This window comes from Delphinapterus leucas, chromosome 8, assembly GCF_059928025.1.
Source record: "Delphinapterus leucas isolate spDelLeu-1000000601 "Yukka" chromosome 8, BTC_Dleu_Yukka2, whole genome shotgun sequence".
Classification (NCBI taxonomy): Eukaryota; Metazoa; Chordata; class Mammalia; order Artiodactyla; family Monodontidae; genus Delphinapterus; species Delphinapterus leucas.
In genome coordinates, this window is record NC_143136.1 from 19,607,979 (window position 1) to 19,629,380 (window position 21,402).

The 21,402-nt window shown below is 55.0% G+C and overlaps 2 protein-coding genes across 5 annotated transcripts; one reads left to right on the forward strand and one right to left on the reverse strand.

Annotated features, from left to right (window-relative positions):
• The first annotated feature begins 2,161 nt into the window (after positions 1-2,161).
• On the forward strand, positions 2,162-18,069 carry TMBIM1 (transmembrane BAX inhibitor motif containing 1). Of its 4 annotated transcripts, none has more exons than XM_022567669.3 (12): positions 2,162-2,264; positions 10,414-10,646; positions 11,852-11,952; positions 12,738-12,802; positions 13,017-13,070; positions 13,506-13,556; positions 14,082-14,121; positions 14,370-14,407; positions 14,585-14,672; positions 14,988-15,083; positions 16,135-16,188; positions 16,622-18,069. In XM_022567669.3, the coding sequence occupies exons 2-12, from the start codon at positions 10,454-10,456 to the stop codon at positions 16,766-16,768; spliced, it is 927 nt and encodes a 308-aa protein (XP_022423377.1). In that variant the 5' UTR covers positions 2,162-2,264; positions 10,414-10,453; the 3' UTR covers positions 16,769-18,069. The 4 variants fall into 4 exon arrangements, with proteins under 4 accessions (XP_022423377.1, XP_089772518.1, XP_089772519.1 ...); XM_089916392.1 differs by lacking the exon at positions 2,162-2,264 and adding an exon at positions 3,568-3,727; XM_089916393.1 differs by lacking the exon at positions 2,162-2,264 and adding an exon at positions 4,547-5,200.
• LOC111171823 (putative thioesterase PNKD) lies at positions 18,063-21,273 on the reverse strand. The gene is made up of 3 exons (XM_022567671.2): positions 21,176-21,273; positions 20,247-20,415; positions 18,063-19,163 (listed from the first exon to the last, which is right to left on the reverse strand). The coding sequence occupies exons 1-3, from the start codon at positions 21,240-21,242 to the stop codon at positions 18,971-18,973; spliced, it is 429 nt and encodes a 142-aa protein (XP_022423379.1). The 5' UTR covers positions 21,243-21,273; the 3' UTR covers positions 18,063-18,970.
• Between the last annotated feature and the right edge of the window lie 129 nt (positions 21,274-21,402).

Here is a 21,402-nt window from a genome sequence, read left to right on the forward strand (position 1 = left end):
AACATTGCCTGCCATTCTAGTTCTACAGGATCAAGCCATTGGCCACTGCAGTCACCCACCAACAGTGCAACCTGAGGGGAATTCCGGGTGGAGGAAAAAAAACAAACAAACAGGAGGCATTCTGTGCTTTGGATATAAGGGTTCTTATATAGTTAAGATGCATATCTAAGAAAAAATTTTAATGACCCCAGATTCTTGCATCTTCCAATACATAGAACACTAAAATCATCAACTTGAGATAGCTGTTCTTTGTGATCAGAAGTAACCTTTTTATGCCTGAATACATGTTTTTCCCAGCAAAAAAGATCCTGTATATTCCGGCTCCTCCCTAATCTCTTTGGAGCAGTTTCTCAGAGCTATCTGAGAGGCTATGGTCCTTAGTAAGGTCCCCGAATAAAACTTAACTCACAAGTTTTACATTGTGTGTTTTTCTTTCAGTCAACACAATCTTGATTCCATGATCAGAACATGGAGCAAGGCTTGTGTGGGGCTTGTCTGTGTGCATCCCCATGGCCCACTTTCCCAGGGGGTGGATGTGATTGCTGGCTGGAAGATGAATCCCCTTGAAATCATTGTAGCAGTCCTAGAAAGTGGAGCGTAATTTCTGGAGAAGGGACCCAAGCGCAGACAGCATGAAGGGATGTCAGAAGACGTGGCCAGATGCGGCAGGGCTTTGCAGTTCACAAGGGCTCTGTTCTGTGATCCAGGGGTAAACTGATATTGAGCGGAACTGTACCTGCCCCGGTGCGTTCTTGCTCCCTTTGGGAGGGGACTTCCTAAAGTGAGGTCTTTGACCCCAAACCGAACTTACACTGAAGGGTTGGGGTGGCTGGGGGAGTTAGCCCACCGTAATGTCCGCCAGCGCTCCTGAGTAACTCCTACTTAAGTTATATACAAATAAACATACACAGTGTGTGTGGAGGGGGCAATTTAAACAACACCTTTGTTTTAATTGGCCTCACTACAATCCAAGTGGTAACCTTGCTTATTACTATGCTTTCTAGCAGTAAACACACTGCTCTCACTTATGGTTAGTATGCAAATGAGCTTCCAAATAAGTCCACAGGTTCCTCCTTCCTAAGCCTTGCTCTGTGAGAGAGCGGGACTGGCCGCTGGAGATAATAATGTAAAGAAAAGTGCTTAGTGATGGCTTTGGAAGCCCGAGGTTGTCCTGGTTGTCCAACCGCATTCATTTCTAGCTGTGTTTTGTCAAGTCACACCCCTCCCCATTCGAAAAGGAAAAGCGTCAACAGGCTGTGAACAACATTCAGAGCAGTGCCGATCTGCAGCTACTAGCACGAGATAAGCACCTTAAACAAAGCCGTTCATCTACCGGCAGCCTTGGCGTAATGGAAAAAAAACCATGGACTTTGGAACTATGTAAACTCCGGCAGCGTTTCAAAACTTCCCAGAACCTATTTCCTTGCCTGTAAAATGGAATGACTAGTACATTCTACCATTAGTGGCTGTGAGGGTTGAGACTACAGGTGCAAAGCCCCCAACACAATGTTTTGCACTGATTGTAGTAATCTACATCCCAGGATTTCTGACTCTAAAACACCTGCTTTCCTGGTTGAAGTAACTTCAGGCAGGCAATGTCTTAGTTCCCAGGGGCAGAGGTTCTAAGTTCCATCTATCTCTGCATCTGGACGTTTGAAGTTTAAAACTTGAAAAGTACATTTGGCTTAAAAGCATAGAATTGTCAAGGATGTTCATCACTGATTTATGTCTCATAATGAGAAAAATGGGAAACAATTTAAATGTCCTTAAAAGTAGGAAACCGATTTAATAAATCAGCAATAGCTGTGTGATAGAATACTTTGTGGCTTTAAAATTATGCTTTTGAAGAATATTTAGTGACAAGAAAAATGTTCATGCAAAAATGTGAAGTAAAAAAAAAGCGACAAGCAAAACATCGTACAAAACAAGTAAAATACGTAGATATATACAGGCAGAGAAGCATCAAAAGCAAGCGCTCGCCGCTGGGAGTCGGGAGGAGTGGGAAGAAGTGATCTTTTCCTGTAGTTTTGAGTTTCCAACTATGATTACGTACTGCCTTAAAATCCGAAGACACTAGTAAGTCCTCAGGGACTTGGGAGGAGCGCGAACAGGGCGGGACGCGGGCGGGACCGGGGCGGACCCCAGCGCCGGGCTGGGGCCGGCGCGACGGGGCGGGGCGTTGAACACCAGTCCAGTCCAGGCCTGCGAGGGGGTGACCAACTTGCGACACCGGGAGCCCGCGGACGCACCGTCGGGAGCGGCAGGCAAGCCAGGGGCCCGGGGCCGGCGGGAGTGGGGGGCCGCGGGCCGGCGGGGACTCGGCCAGGGCTGGGGCGGCGCTGTGATGGGGTCCCAAACTTTCTTCGAGTGCGCGGTAGGCCAGAATGGGGCTCTGTCTCCCTCACCTTTGGAGTTTCTCTTTCCCTGTGCGCCCCGGGCGGGCGAGTGGCGCCTGTTTAGCCTTGGGAGCCGAGCCGCGGGTTGGGGGCACGATCGGGCCGGGGTCTGAGGGTGTCCTGTCCCCCGCTTCCTGGCGCGTATCTGTCGCTGGGCGTGTCCACAGTGCCAGCCCCAGGGCGGCCAGCTGTGCGTGGGATAAAGGCTGTCACGGCCTTAAGCTGGTGGGAGGGGGAGGGGAGGCGGCCCAGGGCCTGGCCTGGCCTCGGCTTGGCTCTGCACGCCCTGGTGGCAGCTTTGGTGTAGACAGGTGACCGAGTATTTGAGTGAGTTGGGGACCGGGTGGAAGCCATGAGCAGCCCCCATTCTTGGCGTGGGGAGCCTGCCACCTCTGTCACCATGACTTTGCCTCAGTCCACACCCTTCTAGCCACTTGCCCTCAGACTGGGTTCAGAAAGCTACCCGGAAGTACCAATACTATCCTCCTCGTGGCCTCTTTGGGCCGGAGTAAAAACCAAACAGGAAAATGGGAAAGGGGAAAACCGTGGAAATGGGACAGCGGGAGGGGCAGTAGAGGAAGGCTGCTGGGAGGCTCGGCCCTGATCTTGCGGGTTCTGCACCAGCTCTTGTCCGCTGGGGGTCACCATCCCTTCTGACCCCACGGTGGCCTCTGTGTGGTATCCAGGGGTTGGGGTTCCCCCTGAGGAACCTGGACATGGGTTGAGGGGGTTAGGCCTGGGAACCAGGGACAGAGGCAGATGTCATGGAAGGTCCCTCGGGTGTCCAGTTCTCTGGGCTCTGAAATATTCATCTCACTGGTGAGCTTTGGTTTCAAAGCTGGCGCCTTTGGCTTGGCCGGCGGTGGCAGGAGGAGCTAAGCGATCCCTTGGGGCTGCTTTGTCAGGGGCCAGGGGGCAGCCATACTTCCGCCTCACCTGCCTGCTCTCCCCACCTCTCCAGCCATGAGGACCCAGAGAGCCAGTTTAAAACTTAGAAAGTAGTGGTGGGACCACACGGGGTCAAGTGCCCTGACTTCCTGTCATCTTGTGCCGGGACCTCAGGACCTCACCTGTAAAAACAGGCACCTCAGAGAGGTAATGACAGGGTACACCTCAGGTGTGGGGAGAAGCTCACTTCATGAGCTGGGGTAATAGCCGGCTCAGCTCAGCCTCCTCCCATGGGAATGGCTCAGCTGGAAGAGCACTTCCATCCCCCAGACTTGTCACCCTGGACCCTTCAGAAAGAGCAGAAGCCCCAGGCAAGGGACACACACTGGAAGGGCCAGAGTGGAAGCTCATACAGCAACTTGAGGAGAAGGTCTCTGCTAATGGTATGGTTAACCCTGATGTAGGCTTTCTGGAGTATTCTGTTGGGAATGCCGTGGAGGGGATGGCCTTGACAGAATCTTCCAACCCTGATTCTGGGGATCTAGGCCAAAACCTGGGCCTTGTTTTAAAGTAGAAATGATGCCCGGAAGTCCACAGGCCACAGTGCCAGGTACCTAGAGGGTCAGGGAGGAGGATGAGAATGAGTCCTTATTCTCGTATGTAATGATTGGTATTTTTTCCTATCACATGAAGGCGATGTTATGGGATCGCAGCCTCCTGGCTCTGTGCTGGTTGGAGATGTCCCCCAGCCCTTGGCAGTGAGTCCCGTTTTGGAGATTATAGCGGCTGTGGGGACAGGGCAGAGGAAGGCCCCTTGCAGAGGATCTGGCTCTGAGAGTGAGGGGGCCTGCCTGGTACTGAATGTGACTATTCTGAGGGGCTGGGGGTGAGGACAGGGGTTTCAAGATATGAGGACTTAGGACATGAATCATTCTGAGGTCAGTCTGTAAAACAAAGGTGGCCTGGCCAGCGTGCCACAGGATGGTAACTAGGTGTGCCCTGATACAAATGTTCCAGCCTTAAGGAAGTTTGCAGGAACAAAGCCGAACACGTTCGCTCAGTGCAGAACTTCTCAGAGGCTTCCTATGCCATTGTGCCTTGTGAATTTCCAAAAGGGGATATGGGTTGTTTTTCAGACTTATCTCTTTCTGAGCTCATCCATTAACATCTCTTGGGGCGGTGCTCTTTAGAGCAGTCTGGGAAATGCCTGGCTGGATGAGTCTAGCTTTCCACTCTCTGGTTCGGGTAACTAATCCCTCTTCCTTTCCCCGATGTGGGCTGATTTGGGGGGAAAAGGAGGCCAAAGGAGGTCATTTGCCTGGATCCCCACAACTAGTTAGTGACAGAGTTAGAACTTGAACCCAGATCTCTTGACTTCCTGCCTGGTACTCTTTCTCTTCTGCAGCGTATCGCTGTTTCTCTGCAGGCTCTGTGGTGAGTGAGACCCAGGAGATGCTGGTCCAGAGGGCAGTCTGGGAGGAGAGGGAGTTATGGCCACCCCCAGGCCCAGGTCATGCCCTGTGCCTCTGCCTCTGTAGCCATCCTCCAGGCCACTTTCACATCCGGTGGAGATTCTTTAGGAAGCAAGTCATTCCGCCCTGAAGCCTTCTGCTCTGGTCTGTTAGGCTGTTCATTCAAAAGCAGAGACTCTTAGAGTCGGAATGGACTTTGATCTTTTGGTTCAGTGCACTTGCTTTACGGATGAGAAAACTTGAGTCCAGAGATGTGCGGTGGCTAGCCCTGACTCACACAGTGGAGTCAGGACCAGAGCCAGGACAAGAACTCAGCTCCCTGCCTCCTAACCCAGGGCTCTGGCAAAGGTCAACTTTCTACGAGGGAAAAGGAATTGGTGTCAACGAGAAAGGTCTTCACTACCTCAGCTGGCCCCGCGTGTTGGTGTTAGCCTCTTCACGCAGGTGACTGGTGGGGGTTTCAGGGGCTTTTGCTCCAGGCAGGTGTAAAAGCAAAGGGCACTCGAAGTCAGACGTCAGATCTGGGTTCAGACCTATCTCTGCTGTTCGCCTGCTGTGGGACCTTGGATCGGGTTTTCTCCGAATTTCAGTTTTCTCATCTTTAGGGTAGGGATAAGGATATGCCCCTCATAGGGCCCTTGCGAGGAGCAGACATCCTTGGTAGTCGGTAGTAAGTACACAGTACTTGCTACTCTAAGTGGTTCTCTTCCTTCCCTGCCCACCGCAGGGAGGGGTTTGTCTCCCTTCTCTGCTGTGGGTTGTTCATTATCTGTCTGACTTTCCCCCTCCTCATCTTGAAGTTCAACTGAAAAAGGTAGGAGAAGATGAAACACAAAGGAGATGGATGGGGCTGTGTTTCTGAAGCTGCATCCAGCCCTGGTTATTGCTGTCTGCTTTCCTTATCTGCACTCCCCAGCTGTTCTGACCACTGGCTTGGCTGGGGTCTCCAAGGTCACCTGCACTGATGACACTGCTTTGCTCCCCTGGAGAAGGGTGATGGGGGGACCCTGGTACTTGGGTCTTCCCATGCCCTCCCGGGTGGCTTCCCCTTCCTGGGAGGCTGGAGCCACCTTCTCAGTTTCCGATTGGAGAGAGGCTACCCTGGTTAGAGACCGGGCTGGGAGGGAGGTCATGGGTTGGCAGCCTTATCTGTTTCTGAGCAGGAGGGCATGGAGAACTGGGGGGATGGGGACTTGTTCTGGCTCTGCCTCAGCAATGCGTTCACTGGCATCTGTTACTCTGAGTTCTCAGACAGCGGGCAGGGCTGGGAATGAAAGTTCCAGACCCATGACCAAGAGGGCCTGTCACGGGCTGGGCAGGAACTTTCGTGGCTCTGGGGTTTCCTGGTCTGTCAAATGACCAGATGATTTCTAAAGTTCATTCCAGCTCTGACGTTTCAGTTTTTAGATCCTCTCGGCGTCATCCTGTTGACCACAGAGGCCAGGCGGACAGAAGGATAAGTTGATTCTGGGCCCCTTGGTCTGTGTGCGTCAGGCCTCGTGGCGTGCCCAGCCACTCCTGGGTGGATCTTTTTACTCCTCTGCCCTCCTGGCTATGTGCTGGGTTAGGAGGGTGAAGTGTTTGCTTGGAGGGGAGTGAAGAGCTGGGGGAGTTGGGGTAGGTAAAGGAAAAGGGAGGGAAGGAGGTTGTCACAAGAGGCCTGGTCACAGCAGGCCAGGGGCTGCGCGGCTGTGCCGGCTGGGTGGGGTTTCCTGAGATGCGCACTCTGAGCTATTCTTTCCATTCTGGCTCCGGGCACCCGTTCCTGGCAGGGAGGAGGGCAGGCTGCCTGGACCAGTCAGCTGCTCCTTTCCGCCCCTCCCTCCGACACACACACATACACAGGCACCCTCTTGCTGTAACCCCAGTAGCTCCAGCTTCCTCTCAGCAGATTCCAGAGCCTTAACCCTTCAGATGCCCCCCAGGGAGGCCTGAACCTGGGCCCCGGCTGGCTGGGAGCATGCTGGCCACACTGAGACAGCGCCAGGGGAAGGAGTTGGCTTCCCCCAGGTTGCCTCTGAAATCCTTGACAGCCAACAAGTCCTGTGTTTGAGCCCACCCACTTCCGATGGCTGGGCCTGCGGGTCATGTAGGAGAAAGGAGAGGTTCTGGCTCCTTCCTGATGGGACACGAGAATGGGGTCATGAGAATGGGGAGCAAGCTTAGATCTAACTTGACAAGGATGGGGTGGAGTCTGAATGTCTTGATAAACTGCATTGTGAGGAAGAATGTTGTAATGATTCAAGCTGCCAGCAATGGAACAGCCTTGCTTCCTGTTGGAGTGTGTATGCCAACAACAGAAGCCGAATGTCTACTGTATTTTAGGAAAATTCAGGCTTCCGATGGGGAAACTTAAAGGTCCTTTTTGGCCCCTGGAGACTGTGAGCCCCTCCAGTAGCTACCAGCGGAACTCAGATGCCCTGATTCCTGGTTTCTAGTCTCTGGGTATCAATCATACTCACTTTGTATCTTCTCCTGCCTCTTTCCCCTCCTTCCCTTTGGACTCCACATTCTCCTGCGGTTCCCACCTTTAGTCATAGTCATGAAAGTAAATACCGACCACTTCTCCCTTTCCCTACTACCTAGTCACGTGCCAGGCCCAAACCTCATCCCTAGCTGAGGCCTTAATGACGTGGAAGTGGCCAGCGCTCCATGTAGGTCAGGCCGTGGCCAGGGAGAAGGCTCAGAAGCTGCCAATGCTGGCAGCCCTGGGCCTGAGGTTCCTGCCCCTCAGCTCGGAGGGGAGTGTGACTGAGCTTAGCTACTCCCCTGACTGGCCTGAACACTCTCTCCATCTCCGGCGCACAGGTCTCTACACCAGAGAGCTGGGATGTAGTCCTGGCCCCGGGCCCCACTTTGTGGCCAGGGACAAGATAGGCACTATTTTAAGTGCTCTACATGTATTTTCTCATTTAATTTTTATAACAACTCTGGTATAGTGTTAAACCCACTTTCCAGATGGAGAAAGTGATGCATAGTGAGGTAAAGTGGTCAGTGCCGGTCTCTGGTGAGCACGGGCTGGTGGCTAAGCCCGCAGAGAACTGGACTGTGAGCTTCTGTGTTCCCTGCGGAGAGGTCTACTGGTGAGTTCCTCTGAAAAGAGAAGCGTCACAGGGAGGGGCGAGGGAGGGCAGAGGGCGTCTTCATGAGTCAGCGGCCCACTGTGCTGGACCGGAACACCAGAGTCCTGGTGGCCTACCCAAGGCCGGCCTCGAGCTCCCTGATTCACCCTCTGGTTTGGGGAGGGACCTGTTTGCCCGGCTTGGCGGGTGGAGCATCTGGCTGGCGGGGCAAAGGGCAGGCCCTGCGCGTGCCCGCGCGCGCGCGCCGTACCTGGGTTTGTCAGATAAGTCCCAGTCCGTTAGCGCTGGAAATGAGCTCAGAGATCATCTGGGTCACTCACCTCATTTCACAGAGGTGCGCCCTGAGGAGCCGACAGGACCAGGTCATGGTGACATCACTGTCAAGTGACTCGGCTGGGGCCTCCGACCACAGGGTCTTTCCTGCCAGTGTCTCGCCAGCCGTGTTTAGCCTGTTGTCAGCTGGGCCCACGGCAGTAACGATAGATAACCCTACTCCACAGGTGGCCCACCCGTGCTGCTTCCCGCAGACAGGATGCTGTCCTCCGGGTGGAGTTAAGGGGGGTGTTTGGAAGGGGAGGGGGGGAGGGCGCTGTCGGAAGAAGGAGCCTCTTGCCCCAGGGCAGGAGGGCCCAGTTTCTCTCCCTTCCTTTTTAAAAAAAGTCTATTAAGGGGATGCAGGTATTATAACTGCTCATGAATGTTATCCTACCCTGACAAACCCCAAATATTTTCAAAAACACTTACTATGCCTGTTTCTTAAACTCACACCACTCAGTGTTGGGTCTCCCCGTTCTCCTCTCCCTGTTTCCTCAGGGTGCTCCACCCCACCATGCAGGGCCTTCCGCCATGGCTGTGTCACACCCTCACTGTCGGGAAGGTTTTCTTATTTCTGACCTGACACATTCTTGATGTTCTGGTCCATTCACTCTGGGAAGATGGAGAACAGCTTTCCTCAGAATAACTCATTGACTTGGCCTGTTATTCGAGCCCTCCTCCCCGCCCCTCCCTGCTACCTTCCCCTCTCTGTGTTATCCCAGTCGAGAGAGAAGAGTTAAGACAATCCTTTATCTGCTCCCTGCACTCTGCAGGGTGCCCTCAAAAGAGAGGCCAGTTCTCCCGCCCTTCTGGCAGAGCCTCTGGGATGTCTGCTGACCTCGATCTGGGCGTGCTTTCTCCCTGTGGGGTCCTGAAGTTCTTCCCTTGGGAGACACTCTAGGGGCCGGTGGTGGCCCTGTGAAGGGGCCCAGATTCTCTCAGGGCTTAGGGCCCTTCCAGGAACCTCCTCCTTAGCTCTTCCCAAGTCTTCATCTCTGCCACCTCAGAGGGGAACACCAGGCCCCAAGGCCATTTATTTGGCATAAGAGGGCCTAAAGAACACAGCATAATATAGAGGACACCTACCCAGGACCTTCAGCCTACCTCGGTTCTGGTTGTGCCATTCACTTGCTAGTTCTGTGATCTTGGGAGTCACTTCACTGTTCTGGGCCTGGATTCCCTTAGTGGAGCTGAGCATCTGGGGCTGTACAACTTTGGGGTCCCTTTGGGCTCTGTTTCTTGGGTTCCCTTCTCCTCATTCCTCAGCCCTCCCCTGGCTGTGGGGCTCTCCTCCCGCAGAGAAGGCACTGGCTGGATCTGGCGTAACTCCTCAGCGCTCTCTCCTATCCTGGCCGCCAATCCGGGAGGCAAACAGGCAGGAATCACAGGGACACCAGGCACTTGGCTTTCGAAACGTGTGTCTCCCCCTCCCAGGGGGCTTCGGGGCCCTGCACTCCCTGGCACCCTACTCCCTGGCAAGCCCACGAAGAGAGTGGTGGCAGCCACAGGCTATCGCATGCCTGACGCACCTTGGCTGTTATTTGAAGGAACCAGAAAGTCCTGTCTCTGGCCTGCTTTTCTGTGCAGCCTCCCAACCCCCAGGGGCCATCCCCGTGCACCCACTTGCTCAGGCCTCTCGGGTGACCCCTGACCCAGCCTGCCACGGTTGGCCCTTCTCCTCCAGGCCTGGCAGCTCCAGCCCTGGGGCTAGCTTGTTGTCTTCAGCTTTGGGCCTTGGCTCTCCCCCAGCGCTGCCTTTCAGGCCGGGAGCTCCTGCCAGCTGCTGGGCTGACCCCTTTAGTGGGTCTGCCAGGGGTGCTGGGCTGACCCCTTTGGTGGGTCCAAGCTGGCCCTGTGACTCACCCGTGGCTTTGCTGGGGCCATTGGGCTTCTTCCCTGGTCACTGGAAGGCCTTCTTAAGTGAGCACAGGGGTGGGGGCGGTGTGGTTCCCAGGCCCGCTGCTCTCATACCACTGATGCCCAGCGACTGCTTCGGGCTCCTGCACTAAATCCCCATCTCCTGCCTTCCTATGGCAGGAGGCTACACAGAAAGGGCTGGCGTGAAGGCAGAGGGGCAGGGGCTGAGCTGGTGGGGTGGGTGGTACTGGGGGGATGGGGACGGTGACCTGTGGGCAGGAAATGATGCGCTGTGATGGGGAGAGGAAGTCTGAGGCTTTCCTCTCCACAGAGGCAGGCTGGATTGGGGCTGAGTGAGCGGGGCCTGGGCACTCATGACTGCTTCTCTCGTCTTTCTTTCAGGTCCCAGCAGCTGGGGTCTCCCCTCAGCCCGTGAGCCACCATGTCCCACCCCAGTGCCCCCCCTCCGTATGAGGACCGCAACCCCCTGTACCCTAACGCTCTGCCCCCGGGGGCCTACGGGCAGCCATCTGTCCTGCCTGGTGGGTACCCTGCCTACCCACAGCCTGGCTACGGTCACCCTGCTGGCTACCCACAGCCTATGCCCCCCATCCACCCGACGCCCATGAACTATGGTGAGTCCCTGAAGGGCAGTGGGGGTGGGTGGGAGGAGGCAATAGTCATAGCACGTGAAGCTACTTCCCTTCCTTCCTTCTCAACTTCCTTTATCCCTTTTTTCATCTTCTCTTTAGCTCTCTCCTTCTGTTTCCCCATCTTTGTTACCTCCCTGCGTTTTCCTTCAGCTCCTAGCCCCCCGGACCACCTGCCAGCCCCTTTATTCAGAAGGGAGACTGGGTCCATAAGACACACACCAGAACTTACACATCAGATGAGAAAGTGGCTGGTGAAGTAATTAATTCCTTCAGAGCTGTGACCCGAGGAGGCCGTTTCTGTTGCCCAGCGAGGCAGCTGCCACCCCACCTACACTCCCCACTTCCTTAGGAACTGCCTTTGGAACCCAAAGCACTTTTTTGTTTTAATATTCTCGGTGCTGACAAATCCTCATCTCTTAAGGTAACATCTGATTTTCGCAAACATCCAGAAGTCGCTTGGATGCTTGATAAACATCATGGCTGGTAAATTTGGTCAGAAATGAGATGAGATTAGAATGTGGTGAGATTTTCCTGTGTGGCTCACATGCAGATTTTGAAAGCAGCTCCCAAGGAGGCATTCAAAGAATGTGTTGAGCCCCTGCAGCATCTCTGGAATCCTGGAGCACAGCCAGCTGTCATCTGGCCGTACGTGTTCTGGTGTGAATATTGGTACATCAGTCACGTTTATGGTCACGCCTCGTCCTGTGCACGCACACCCCTGATATTTCTGTTTTCCCCGAGTCCTAATGTTTGCCTGATGTAGATCAGTCTGCACACTCGGTTCTCCATCCTCCACACACGTGCGCTGTTTCTATCTTCCTTTTCCTCCTTCCACCCCTGAGTCCCCGCTCTGACTCCGCCAGCCCCTCTGCCCCGCGCTTGCCTGGATTCCTCATGAGGTCGTGTCCCCTTGATGGCAGTGACCACAGGTGTTCACACCCCTCAGTAAATACATGCTGACGGAGTGGTCACACCTAAGCCCCCTTTAGCCAGGGGTACGCTGCTCCCTGTGGTACCAGCTCTTGTCACGTGGAAGGTACCTAGAGGACCTGGCTGGGGAGTTCCTGAGTTGTAACACATGTCTTTTGGCTGGGGATACCTGAGACTGTGAGATAGTGCCGTGGAGGCTTGGGGATTGAGGCCACACGTCCCAGGTCCCCAGTTGGTCATATGTGATCTGTCCCCAGGCCCAGGCCAGGGCTATGATGGGGAGGAGAGAGCTGTGAGTGACAACTTCGAATCTGGAGAGTGGGGTGACAGGAAAGTCCGACACGCCTTCATCCAAAAGGTGAGATATGGGTTGGGAGGCCGGTGAACCTGGGCCCCTGGGGCTGGGGGAATGGAGCCAGGGAACACTTGTTTCCACGCACAGGTGCTGCTGCCTTCTGGGTCCTCACTAGCCCTGCACTCTCCTCAAAGGGGACCCCAGTTCCTCTAACCTGTGTTCGCCCACCTTTAGTTCCTCTGTTCCTTGACCTTGTTTTGGGGGGCAGATTCAATCTGGGAAAACCTGGGCAGCCTCTGCTGAAGTGTTCTGCCCCCTGCAAGCTTCCTTCTCCTGTTAGACGGGAGCAACTTGAAGCCAGAACTGATTGCACTCGCTCGCAGCCCCTGCCCCCACGTCTCGCGTCTGCCCAGCACCAGCTCAGGGTGGACAGAACCTGACCAATGTCAGGCTGAGCCGCTGCAGGCGTGGATGCTGAACCTGGGAGTGCGGTGAGGCAGGGGGCAGAGGCAGGGCAGTGAGTGCCAGCGGAGGCCAGGTGCTGGGCAGGGACGGGGAGAGGACAGGGGGCAGTGGGGGGTGGGGGTCAGCCCGTGTACAGTATCTGAGCCCTTACTGGGGGCGGCCTCTCTGCCAAGCTGCAGCTGTGGCAGGCTCCCAAGTGGAAGAGGAGTAAGAGTAGATCCTTCAGAATGAGGCAGGAGACTCCTCCCTAGCTCTGAAAGAGGGGCCAGGGCTAGGGTGGTAAGGTCTTTGGGGCTCCTTGGTCTCAGGGCCCGGCTGCTTCCTGGGGAGAGTCCGGGAGTGCAGGGTGGTGACCGTGCTCCCCACCACTGCCTGTGTTCCAGGTTTACACCATCATCTCCATCCAGCTGCTCATCACGGTGGCCATCATCGCTATCTTCACCTTTGTGTGAGTCTCTAGGCCTCTCCACACCGCTGGGAAGTAGCTCTGGGGTCCTGGGCTCTGGGTCACCTGCTGGGAGCATGGCTTGGGGTGGGCCCTCAACTCAGAGGGACTGGAAGAGGAGCTGGGATGTGGGCGATTAGAGAAGAGGGGGCAGGGCCTCGGCAGGGAGGCAGACAAGCCGTGGTGTGACTCCTCTCTTGTCCCCCCTGCTCCACAGGAAGCCCGTCAGCGAGTTCGTGAGGGCAAACCTGGCCGTCTACTACGCATCCTAGTGAGTCTGTGCTTCTCTCTGCACAGGGGCAAGGAGAGGAGGGGTGACAGTTGACCAGCTTTTCGGGGCAGGGATCAGATCCTTTTGGAGAGGGGCCCTCCCAGCTGTGCTGGGAAGTGTGGGTGTGTGCCACCGAGTGTAAGTGTCACGGAACTCCTGAGAGCCAGGGGTGGGGGACTGGTGTCAACGTGCGTCCTGCAGGACCGTCCCCGTGTTCTGGCAGCCTCTCTGCGGTGGCTCCTGCAGCCTCCTCCCTGGCCAAACCCCCTGTTACAGATGTCCTCAGTGCCCCTGGCTGGGTAGCTTCCCCTCACACTTCTAGATAGCTCTCTGGACCTCCAGCCTTACGGTGTGGTGAGTGCCGCCAGGCTGGGCCGGGAGGGGGCCAAGGGGCAGAGGGGGTCTGGAGACTACTTCCCTGTCTCTTCTCCCCAGTGCTGTGTTCCTGGTCACGTACCTGATCCTTGCCTGCTGCGAGGGACCCAGGTGAGTCCCAGAGACTTAGACAGTGGGAAGGGATGGGGGTGGGGGCTGTTTTGCACAGAAAGGGGATTCCTTAGAGCAGCAGTGGAGATGCACCAGCAGTGATGATGATGGTGGTGGTGGCTATCGTTCGGCTGTGTGCAGAGTGCCTGGTGTGTGTGGGATCTATTTAGCTATCTAGCTGTTATTCTTACAGCTACCCTGCAAGATGTGTAGCACTTAAACTATTTAACAAATAGGAAGGACCCAAGGCTCAGAGAGGCCGAGGAACTTTCTCACAGTCACACAGGTAGTCAGAGAGCTGCAAACGAATCCAGGTCTTTGTGGCTCCACAGCCCAGGTCTGTCCTATTGTCCCTCTTGTCCCTGCACAGACACCTGAGCAGGTATCAAGGGCCATGCCAGCCTCACCTCCCCCAAGTCCAGGCCTAATTCTCCAGGCACATAAGCCAAGAGTTTCCTTCTGCTAACGGAGCCTCTGAGACCTGGCCGGCCCCACACCACTTAACTATGGTTTCTTTCCCTTCAGACGCCGTTTCCCATGGAACCTTATCCTGCTGACCCTCTTTGTGAGTCTAGAAAGGTCCAGGGTGTGGAGATGGTGAGGGAGGGCTGGTCCCAGGGAAGGGATGGCACGCCGTGGTGGAAGATGTCCCTAGCTCTCTCCCCGACCTTACCCTGACCCCTGCCCTTGGTCTCCCCGGGCTTTCCTACTCAGTCACACGTATCGCCAGCTCTGGCAAACCCTCCTGGCCGTGCCTCCAGGGCTCCGGCTCTCTTCTTAAGTGTCTCACTCTGGTCTCTGTCCTTCCCTCAGACTCTTGCCATGGGCTACATGACCGGCACCATTTCCAGGTACGTTCAAGGACAGTTACTACACGGTGGTGTGTTTTATAGGGGAGCGTGGGGCATCTCTGGGCTGGCAGCCACCTGTATGGGTGGATTCTGGGCACGATGCTTCCAGAAGTAGTAGTTTTGGAGTCATTCGTGTGTGGCATATGCCTCTGGCCTCTCTCAACTCCTTCCCTGCAGTGTGTATGACACCAAAGCCGTCATCATTGCAATGATCATCACTGCTGTGGTGTCCATTTCAGTCACCATCTTCTGCTTCCAGACCAAGGTGAGGGCACCGGAGGGCCCTTCCCTGGCCACCCCATCCCCCTGTTTTATACAGACCTGGCCTTCCGGGCTTGGCACATGAGCAGGCCTGGAAGGGCCCACACCCCTATGCTAGGCATTTCCCTCAGAGACCTTAATCCCCTTCCCTTCACAACTACATCCACAAAACTGCTTCCTATGTCTGTCCTTAGAATGTCACGGTCACTCCCATGGCCCCCAGGAGGCAGCGCTGGGACTCCCTGGAGGAAGAGGGAGGGCCTGGCTGGCTGGGCCAGGTGGCCCGTCTGACACGTGCCTCCCCCTCTCTTCCTGGCAGGTGGACTTCACCTCGTGCACAGGCCTCTTCTGTGTCCTGGGGATTGTGATGATGGTGACTGGCATTGTCACTGCCATCGTGCTGTCCTTCCAATATGTGAGTGTCCCAGGAGAGACGGAGTCACTGAACCCAGTGCCCAGGGCAGACTTTCTGTATATCGTGGTGTAGCAGGCCCCACAGGCCTCTGGCTTCTAGAACCTCTCGACTGGCTAGCAAAGGCACCCACACTGAAGCACCATCCTCTGGATTGGGGTATCTTTGGAAATGGCAGGTCCTGGGAGCCATAGCACCTGAGGCCCTGGATAGCATCATGGGATTCCTATGGGAAGCAGTGGTTAGATCTGTCTGACAGCTGAGACCAGGTTCTCAGAGGCAGGTTGCCAGAGGAACCCAGAGGACCGAGAAGATGGGCTTGGGTGGAAGAGACCTTAGAGATCACTGTATCTAACTCTTCTTTTATTCCAGTCAGCGGGAGGCGCAGCGTGTGAGGCCCCTAGGCCGAGGGGAGCTTCGTGGCGGGGAGGGGAGAACAGTGCTGAAAGGGGAAGCACATGAATGGGAGGGCCGCCTGCCCACTTGACCATGGCTGGCCCTGCCCTTCTGTGGACAGGCCCCTGGAGGGCTGTTGAGCAGGGCTGCCCTGGGGGTGCTCCCTGACTCCGCTGTTTATCAGGGTGGCTGGGGGGCTTCCCTCCCAGCCCTCTCCTTTAGTCTGTCCCTCCCAGGCTGGGCTGCAGGAACACGGTCTATTGAAGGCTGACCATGACTAGAGTGAAGGTGATGGGGCTCTTCAAGCAGTGCATGCCTGGGTCTGCCCCTCCCAGAGCTAGAACTCAACCATTTTCTTTCTTCCAGAAGCGTAGTGGACACCTCTGTACCTTGACTAACTTTGGAGACTGGCTAGGCTAAAGGATGCTGTGATTGGTTTTATATGGCCATTGGACGATGGCCTCTGTTTTCTCTACCATATATGTTACTATTCTTAATTTCTCCCAGGATCTGGAAGGTAGAAGTAGTCCTTTCATGTAGCTAGCATCCTGGATCTTCGCACTTGGCCAGACATCCGGGGGGGAAGATGGTCCTGAGGGCCTGCCTCAGTCCAAGCTATGCTAAGGTTTCTGATGCCATCCCTGTCCTTTCTCCCCAGGTTTACTGGCTGCACATGGTCTATGCTGCTTTGGGGGCCATTTGCTTCACTTTGGTGAGTAAGACCCCGCCCTGTCTAGGAAGGGGAGCTGAGGGGACAGAGGGGAGGAACTGTGAGGATGGTGAATGTAGGCTGCTTGGGAGGCAGGGAGTGGGGCCACAGCCGCCCTTCCCTTTCCCTACTGTCCAGAGGTTCCACTGATTTTCTGGGCATGCCCGTCATCTCTTGTTCACACCGCCTGCTATGAGAACTGTCAGTGGGCCGTATTATGGAGACGGTGTGTCTGTCTCCCCTTCTGGACTGTGAACTGCTTTAATGGCAGAGACCACGTGTTCTGCTGTTCATTAGTGTGTTCCCTAAGCATATCTAATGGCCCAGAGGCTCCCAGGACAGATCTGCTGACCACTGGGTCCTCTAATGGCCCAGAGGCTCCCAGGACAGATCTGCTGACCATCTGGGTCCTCATGTGTGGCTTCCTGTCCTGCAGTTCCTGGCTTACGACACACAGCTGGTCCTGGGGAACCGGAGGTACACCATCAGCCCGGAGGACTACATCACCGGCGCCCTGCAGATCTACACAGACATTGTCTACATCTTCACCTTTGTGCTGCAGCTCCTGGGGAATCGCGATTAAGGAGCCCCTCCCGTTCCGCCCCACCCTTGGACTTTTCTCTCCCTAGAGGGCTGGGCCCTGTGACCTGGGTCTGGGCCTAGACCCCTTTCCTTCCCCTCAAGTAATATGCCCATTTTCCTTTCTGTCCGGGGATGGGTAGCCTCTCTGGCTGTGGATGTGTAGGTACTTGGTGGGGTTGGAGGAACTAGGGACTAACTCACTCTTGCCCTTAGTGGACTTGGCAGGAACTGGGCCAAAGATGTGCATTCTCCCTCCGCCCACTATGGGGCACCAAATCCTTAACAGTTGGGGTTGGAGTGGGGAGGGATGAAAAGAGCCTATTTGATAGCTAAAATGGAATATGAGAGGTAGGAGGGACTTTCTGGTGATGGGGTTTCCTCTCCCATTTCTGCCTCGGGCTTCTGGACTTGATAGCTGGAGCTGTTTCCTCTCTCAGCCCCCAGCAAAGCCAGAGAGCTTTGCCCTCCCCGCCTCCTGGACTCATAGGCATTATCCTGTACTTCTTCGGCAACCCCTGGCGCCTTCTGACTCAGGAAGGTAGAGGGGGTTTGTGCCCGTGGGTCTCCCCTGCTTCAGCCTCTTCTTTCGACAGCACATATATACTGATCTTCTGGGTTTCGGGTGGGGAGGAAGAGGAGAGCGAGCAAAGCCAAGCGCAGAGGCCAATACAGAGCAGCATCTATCCGGGGCTTCCTCATGGCTTGTGGTAGTAGTGCAGGCCCCTCTGCGGCCACCTGGTCCCCATTCTCCAAAGCTGCCTGGGGCCTCCCTGGTGCTTCTGAGATCTCTAGTCAGAGGGACCTCTTGCTTCCTGTGCTCACAGCAGAAAGTGAGGGACAAAGGTCAGGAGATGGGATGGTGTGTATGATCACCACTTCCTGGCCGTGTGGTCAGGAAGTAACCAGGGTGAAGAGAGACGGGGGTGTAGGCAGGGGAAATGCCTTGGGGTCCCCCACCCTGAGAGATACGGAAGCTTATTGTGGTACCCATGGTTCTTCCCTTCTGCTAACTCGGGGAGGGCCCCAAGAGGAAGGAGACGCCCTTCTTAGTTTGTTAACTCACGCTTGGGGGATTTAAGACTTGGGCCCTGTCTCTCCAGCCAACTACCGCTTTCTTCATGACACCAAGTGCCTCAAGCTGGAATGGGGAAGGGGGACAAGGGTCACTCTATGGGCTGGGGTGGAGACCCAGTCAGCCCAAGGGTATAATTAGGGCTCCTCTATTAAGTATTTGGTCCTAAATATATCCCAAAAAAGGACATAACCAGAAATGTAATAAAGTTTAACGTTTAGAAGGTAAAACCCTGTTTGGCTCTGGTTTTCTTCACTTTAAGGTGTCGTCAGCTCTGGGAGAACTTGTCTGGCTCTGCCCAATGCATCCACATCCTAGCTTTGCGTTCTGGCTTGGTATCGTTTACCTTTTCTATGATAACCAAGTATACTTTGTCCCAGCGCTTCCTGGTGATGGATGGCTCAACCCTCAACCCCAGGTCTGGCAGGGGCCGCTCAGAGCCATTGCACATGACCTTTTCTGCACCACGGACCCTTTACAAAAGTGCATGAGAGCTATGAATTCTCTTCCCCTCAAAACTGTATGTGTACACACGATTTCACATATGGGGCGTGGGGGTGGGGATGGACCACAATGTTCAGGTTTAGAACTCCTGCCTTAGAAATCACTAGTTCAATCCCTCTTAATGAACAAGGAAACTGAGGCCCAGAGAGATTGAGTCATTTGGACTCAGCCAAGAGGATTAAGTGCTTTTTTAAACTCCACACCCTGAATGCCTTCTTTGATTCTCTTTATTATTTGTTTAGGCTGAATGGAACCTCACCCTCCTGGCCAGCAGCTCTGAGGGCTTGGTCCCCAGGGCCTGAGCCTAGGCTTGTACTTAAGTCTCTGTGGTTTCCCCAACCATTCAGCCTGGAACACTGAGGCTTCTGTGAGAGGGAGCACACATGAGTAACCAACCCCACACTCTGCCCCTCCCATCCCAAGGGACTCACAAACCCAGTCCTGGTTCCTTTCCACTCAAACACTCAGTAACTTTATTTGCCTTTGGCTGGTTTCTCGGGAGGGATGGGGCTGGCAGCAGCCTGGGCTTCATGCGCCCTCTGGTGGGCCTCAGAGGCAAAGACCAGAAAGGACTTGACAGTCTGGAGGCCACAATCAATACAGTCTAGGGGAGGGTGGCAGTGTTCCTCACCACTGCACCCGGGACCCAGCTTCAGGAGTCGGGGCATGATGGGAGGAGGCCCTGAACCTCTGGCTCTCATACTCGCCCGTGTTGGATGCCCGCATGTTCTGCCGAGCCTTCATCTGCTTCAAACGGTCCTTGTCCACTTCCCGCTTGGTGAGGATGAAGAGGAGGATACCACAGGGGAAGCCGATGGCCCTAGGGGTGGGGAGATGTGCACGGGGTTTGGGGAGGGGCCAAGCCTGAGCCAGAGGAGCTGGGGAGAATCTCATTCCAGCCTCACCAATTGCACGAACACTGCAATACCACTCGCATCTATTCAGCCTCTGTGCTGGCTGCTGGAGGGTCCCACTCGAATCAGATCCTGTCGCTGCCCTGCTCAAAACCCCGTAATAGCTCTCTTATCACTTCCTGGCCAAGTTCAAACTCCTAGGCACGGCACAAAAGGGCCAGTGTGGTTGGGTCTCTGCCCACCTCGTCATTCCTTTCCCCTTTAGCCTGACACTCCTCAGCATGAGCCCTGCCATCTCCTGCTGTAGCAACTGTGCAAGATTTTCCAGACAGCCCATCCTCTTTCCCTCTCCAAGTCCTGGCAAAGATTCCCTCTGCCTAAACCACCCCATACCCCCTCCCAGACTCCCCTTCTTAATCTGAGTAACTGCTACGTGGGAGGCACTTCAGTGTGGGGAAAGGTCATGGAATCACAAGACCTGGTGAGAATCCAGCTCTGAGCCTCAGTTCCCTCCTCTGTAAAATGGGGATGTCCTATTTATCTCAGAAAGACTAAAACATTATGCGATAAAGTACTGGCACACCTTAGGTGCTGGAAAAAATGTTAATTTTCCCCCTCTTTTTCTTTCAATATTGATCAATAATATGTATTAAGATCAGAGTTAGATTCAAATAACAATGCACTGAACACCTTGTAGGTGCTACTACTATACAACTAATATAATCCCGTGTGATCTCAATTAAATCTCCATTAAAATCTCAATTGGGTCTTGCCCCAAGCTCCCAAAAGAGAGGATGAGGCCAGGGACCCGAATATGAATCAGATTAGCTCAGCTCACTCCACAGAAAACCCACTTTCTCTCCAATTTCACATACTTTCCCAACTCCCTCCCCTGCCCCAGTCCTCTGAGATTCCAGTCCTCACACCCAGCAATCCGGTCTCCGCAACCTTGGATTCAGCTCACCACCTGAAACTTGGAGAAGTTTCTGGGTTCCACCCTCCCCTGATGCCACTCCCCACTGGTGGGCAAAGGGTTAGTTAAAACTCACCAGGCTAGTCCCACAGCTTTCATTGGGTTCTTGCCCCTCTTTCTGGGAATGTATTCCAGTTCAGGGGATAGGGGCTCAGGCTCCTCCTTGCACTCTGGGGAGCTGTGGCTTTGCAGTGCCCGGGTCCTGTTCTGGGAAGCCTTGTTAGCTGTGGCTCCTGAGAGAATCCCTGTGGATGGAGGCAAGGAAGGTAGGTAAGAGAAGGTGAGAAGAAAGCCCGGGGAAGGAATGGCTGAGATCTGAGGAAGGGGAGTGACTGCAGTTTGGAGTAACAAGTACCAGGGAAAGTCCAGAGGGAAATGGGAAAATCGCCATCGAGGTGGCACCTTTGAAAGCCACTTCCACGTCACTGCGGGCTCATTACCCTGGTGCCAGGAGAGCGAGCTTCGCTGTTCTTCATCTCATCAGACGACAGGATGTGAAGGACTGCAGTGGGGCTCACATTGAGACGTATGAAGGAAATCCGAGAAATGGTTTTCAAACTGCAGAATGTTAGCACTGGAAGGGAGCTTAAAGGTAGTCTACTCCATCCCCTCATTTTATAGAAGAGGAAACTGAAGCCCCAAGAGACGAACTGCTTCGCCCAAGGTCAAACTGCTAATTATCCGGGGCTAGAACCCAAGCCTCCAGAAGCCCAGGGCTCTTTCCTCTGCACTGCGGTGAGTGTGAAACACCTGGAGCACGGGAGTCTAAAAGGCTTCCTTGGGGCTCCCTTTCGCTGCAAGACCCCAGAGGTGTCGTGTAACGGGAAGGCTAAGGGATGGACTGGGTGACCTCTAGAGAGCATCTTTTAGCTCCCAGACTCTTTAAGATCCTGCAGAGGGGTGCGGGCAGCAATCGACAGCCCCGACCTCCTGCTATCGCCGAGCGGGATGTGAGTAAAAGGGTGCCCCCTGCAGTCCGGCCCTCCCCGGGGTCCCTCTCCTTACCCCGGAGGACGCGGGCATTTCTCGCCCCCCGGCCCTTCAGCGCCGTAGCAGCTACCACCGCCGCCATGTTCAGATCCCACCCCCCTTCACCGCGCTCCCCGCCGGGAATTGTAGTTTGCGTAAGGGGCCTCCCCCGCTCTTCCCGTCCAGCCTACAGACCAGAAACTACATCTCCCAGAAGCCCGCGGAACAGACCCGGGAGAACTACTATTCCCAGGAGATACCCC

Coding starts and splice junctions, on each gene's coding strand:
- LOC111171823 (XM_022567671.2), bottom strand. CDS start 21,242: ATGGCGGCGGTGGTAGCTGCTACGGCGCTGAAGGGCCGGGGGGCGAGA. Junction 20,416..21,175: donor AAATGCCCGCGTCCTCCGGG/GTAAGGAGAGGG, acceptor CTCCATCCACAG/GGATTCTCTCAGGAGCCACA. Junction 19,164..20,246: donor AAAGCTGTGGGACTAGCCTG/GTGAGTTTTAAC, acceptor CCCCACCCCTAG/GGCCATCGGCTTCCCCTGTG.
- TMBIM1 (XM_022567669.3), top strand. CDS start 10,454: ATGTCCCACCCCAGTGCCCCCCCTCCGTATGAGGACCGCAACCCCCTG. Junction 10,647..11,851: donor CCCGACGCCCATGAACTATG/GTGAGTCCCTGA, acceptor ATCTGTCCCCAG/GCCCAGGCCAGGGCTATGAT. Junction 12,803..13,016: donor ATCGCTATCTTCACCTTTGT/GTGAGTCTCTAG, acceptor CCTGCTCCACAG/GAAGCCCGTCAGCGAGTTCG.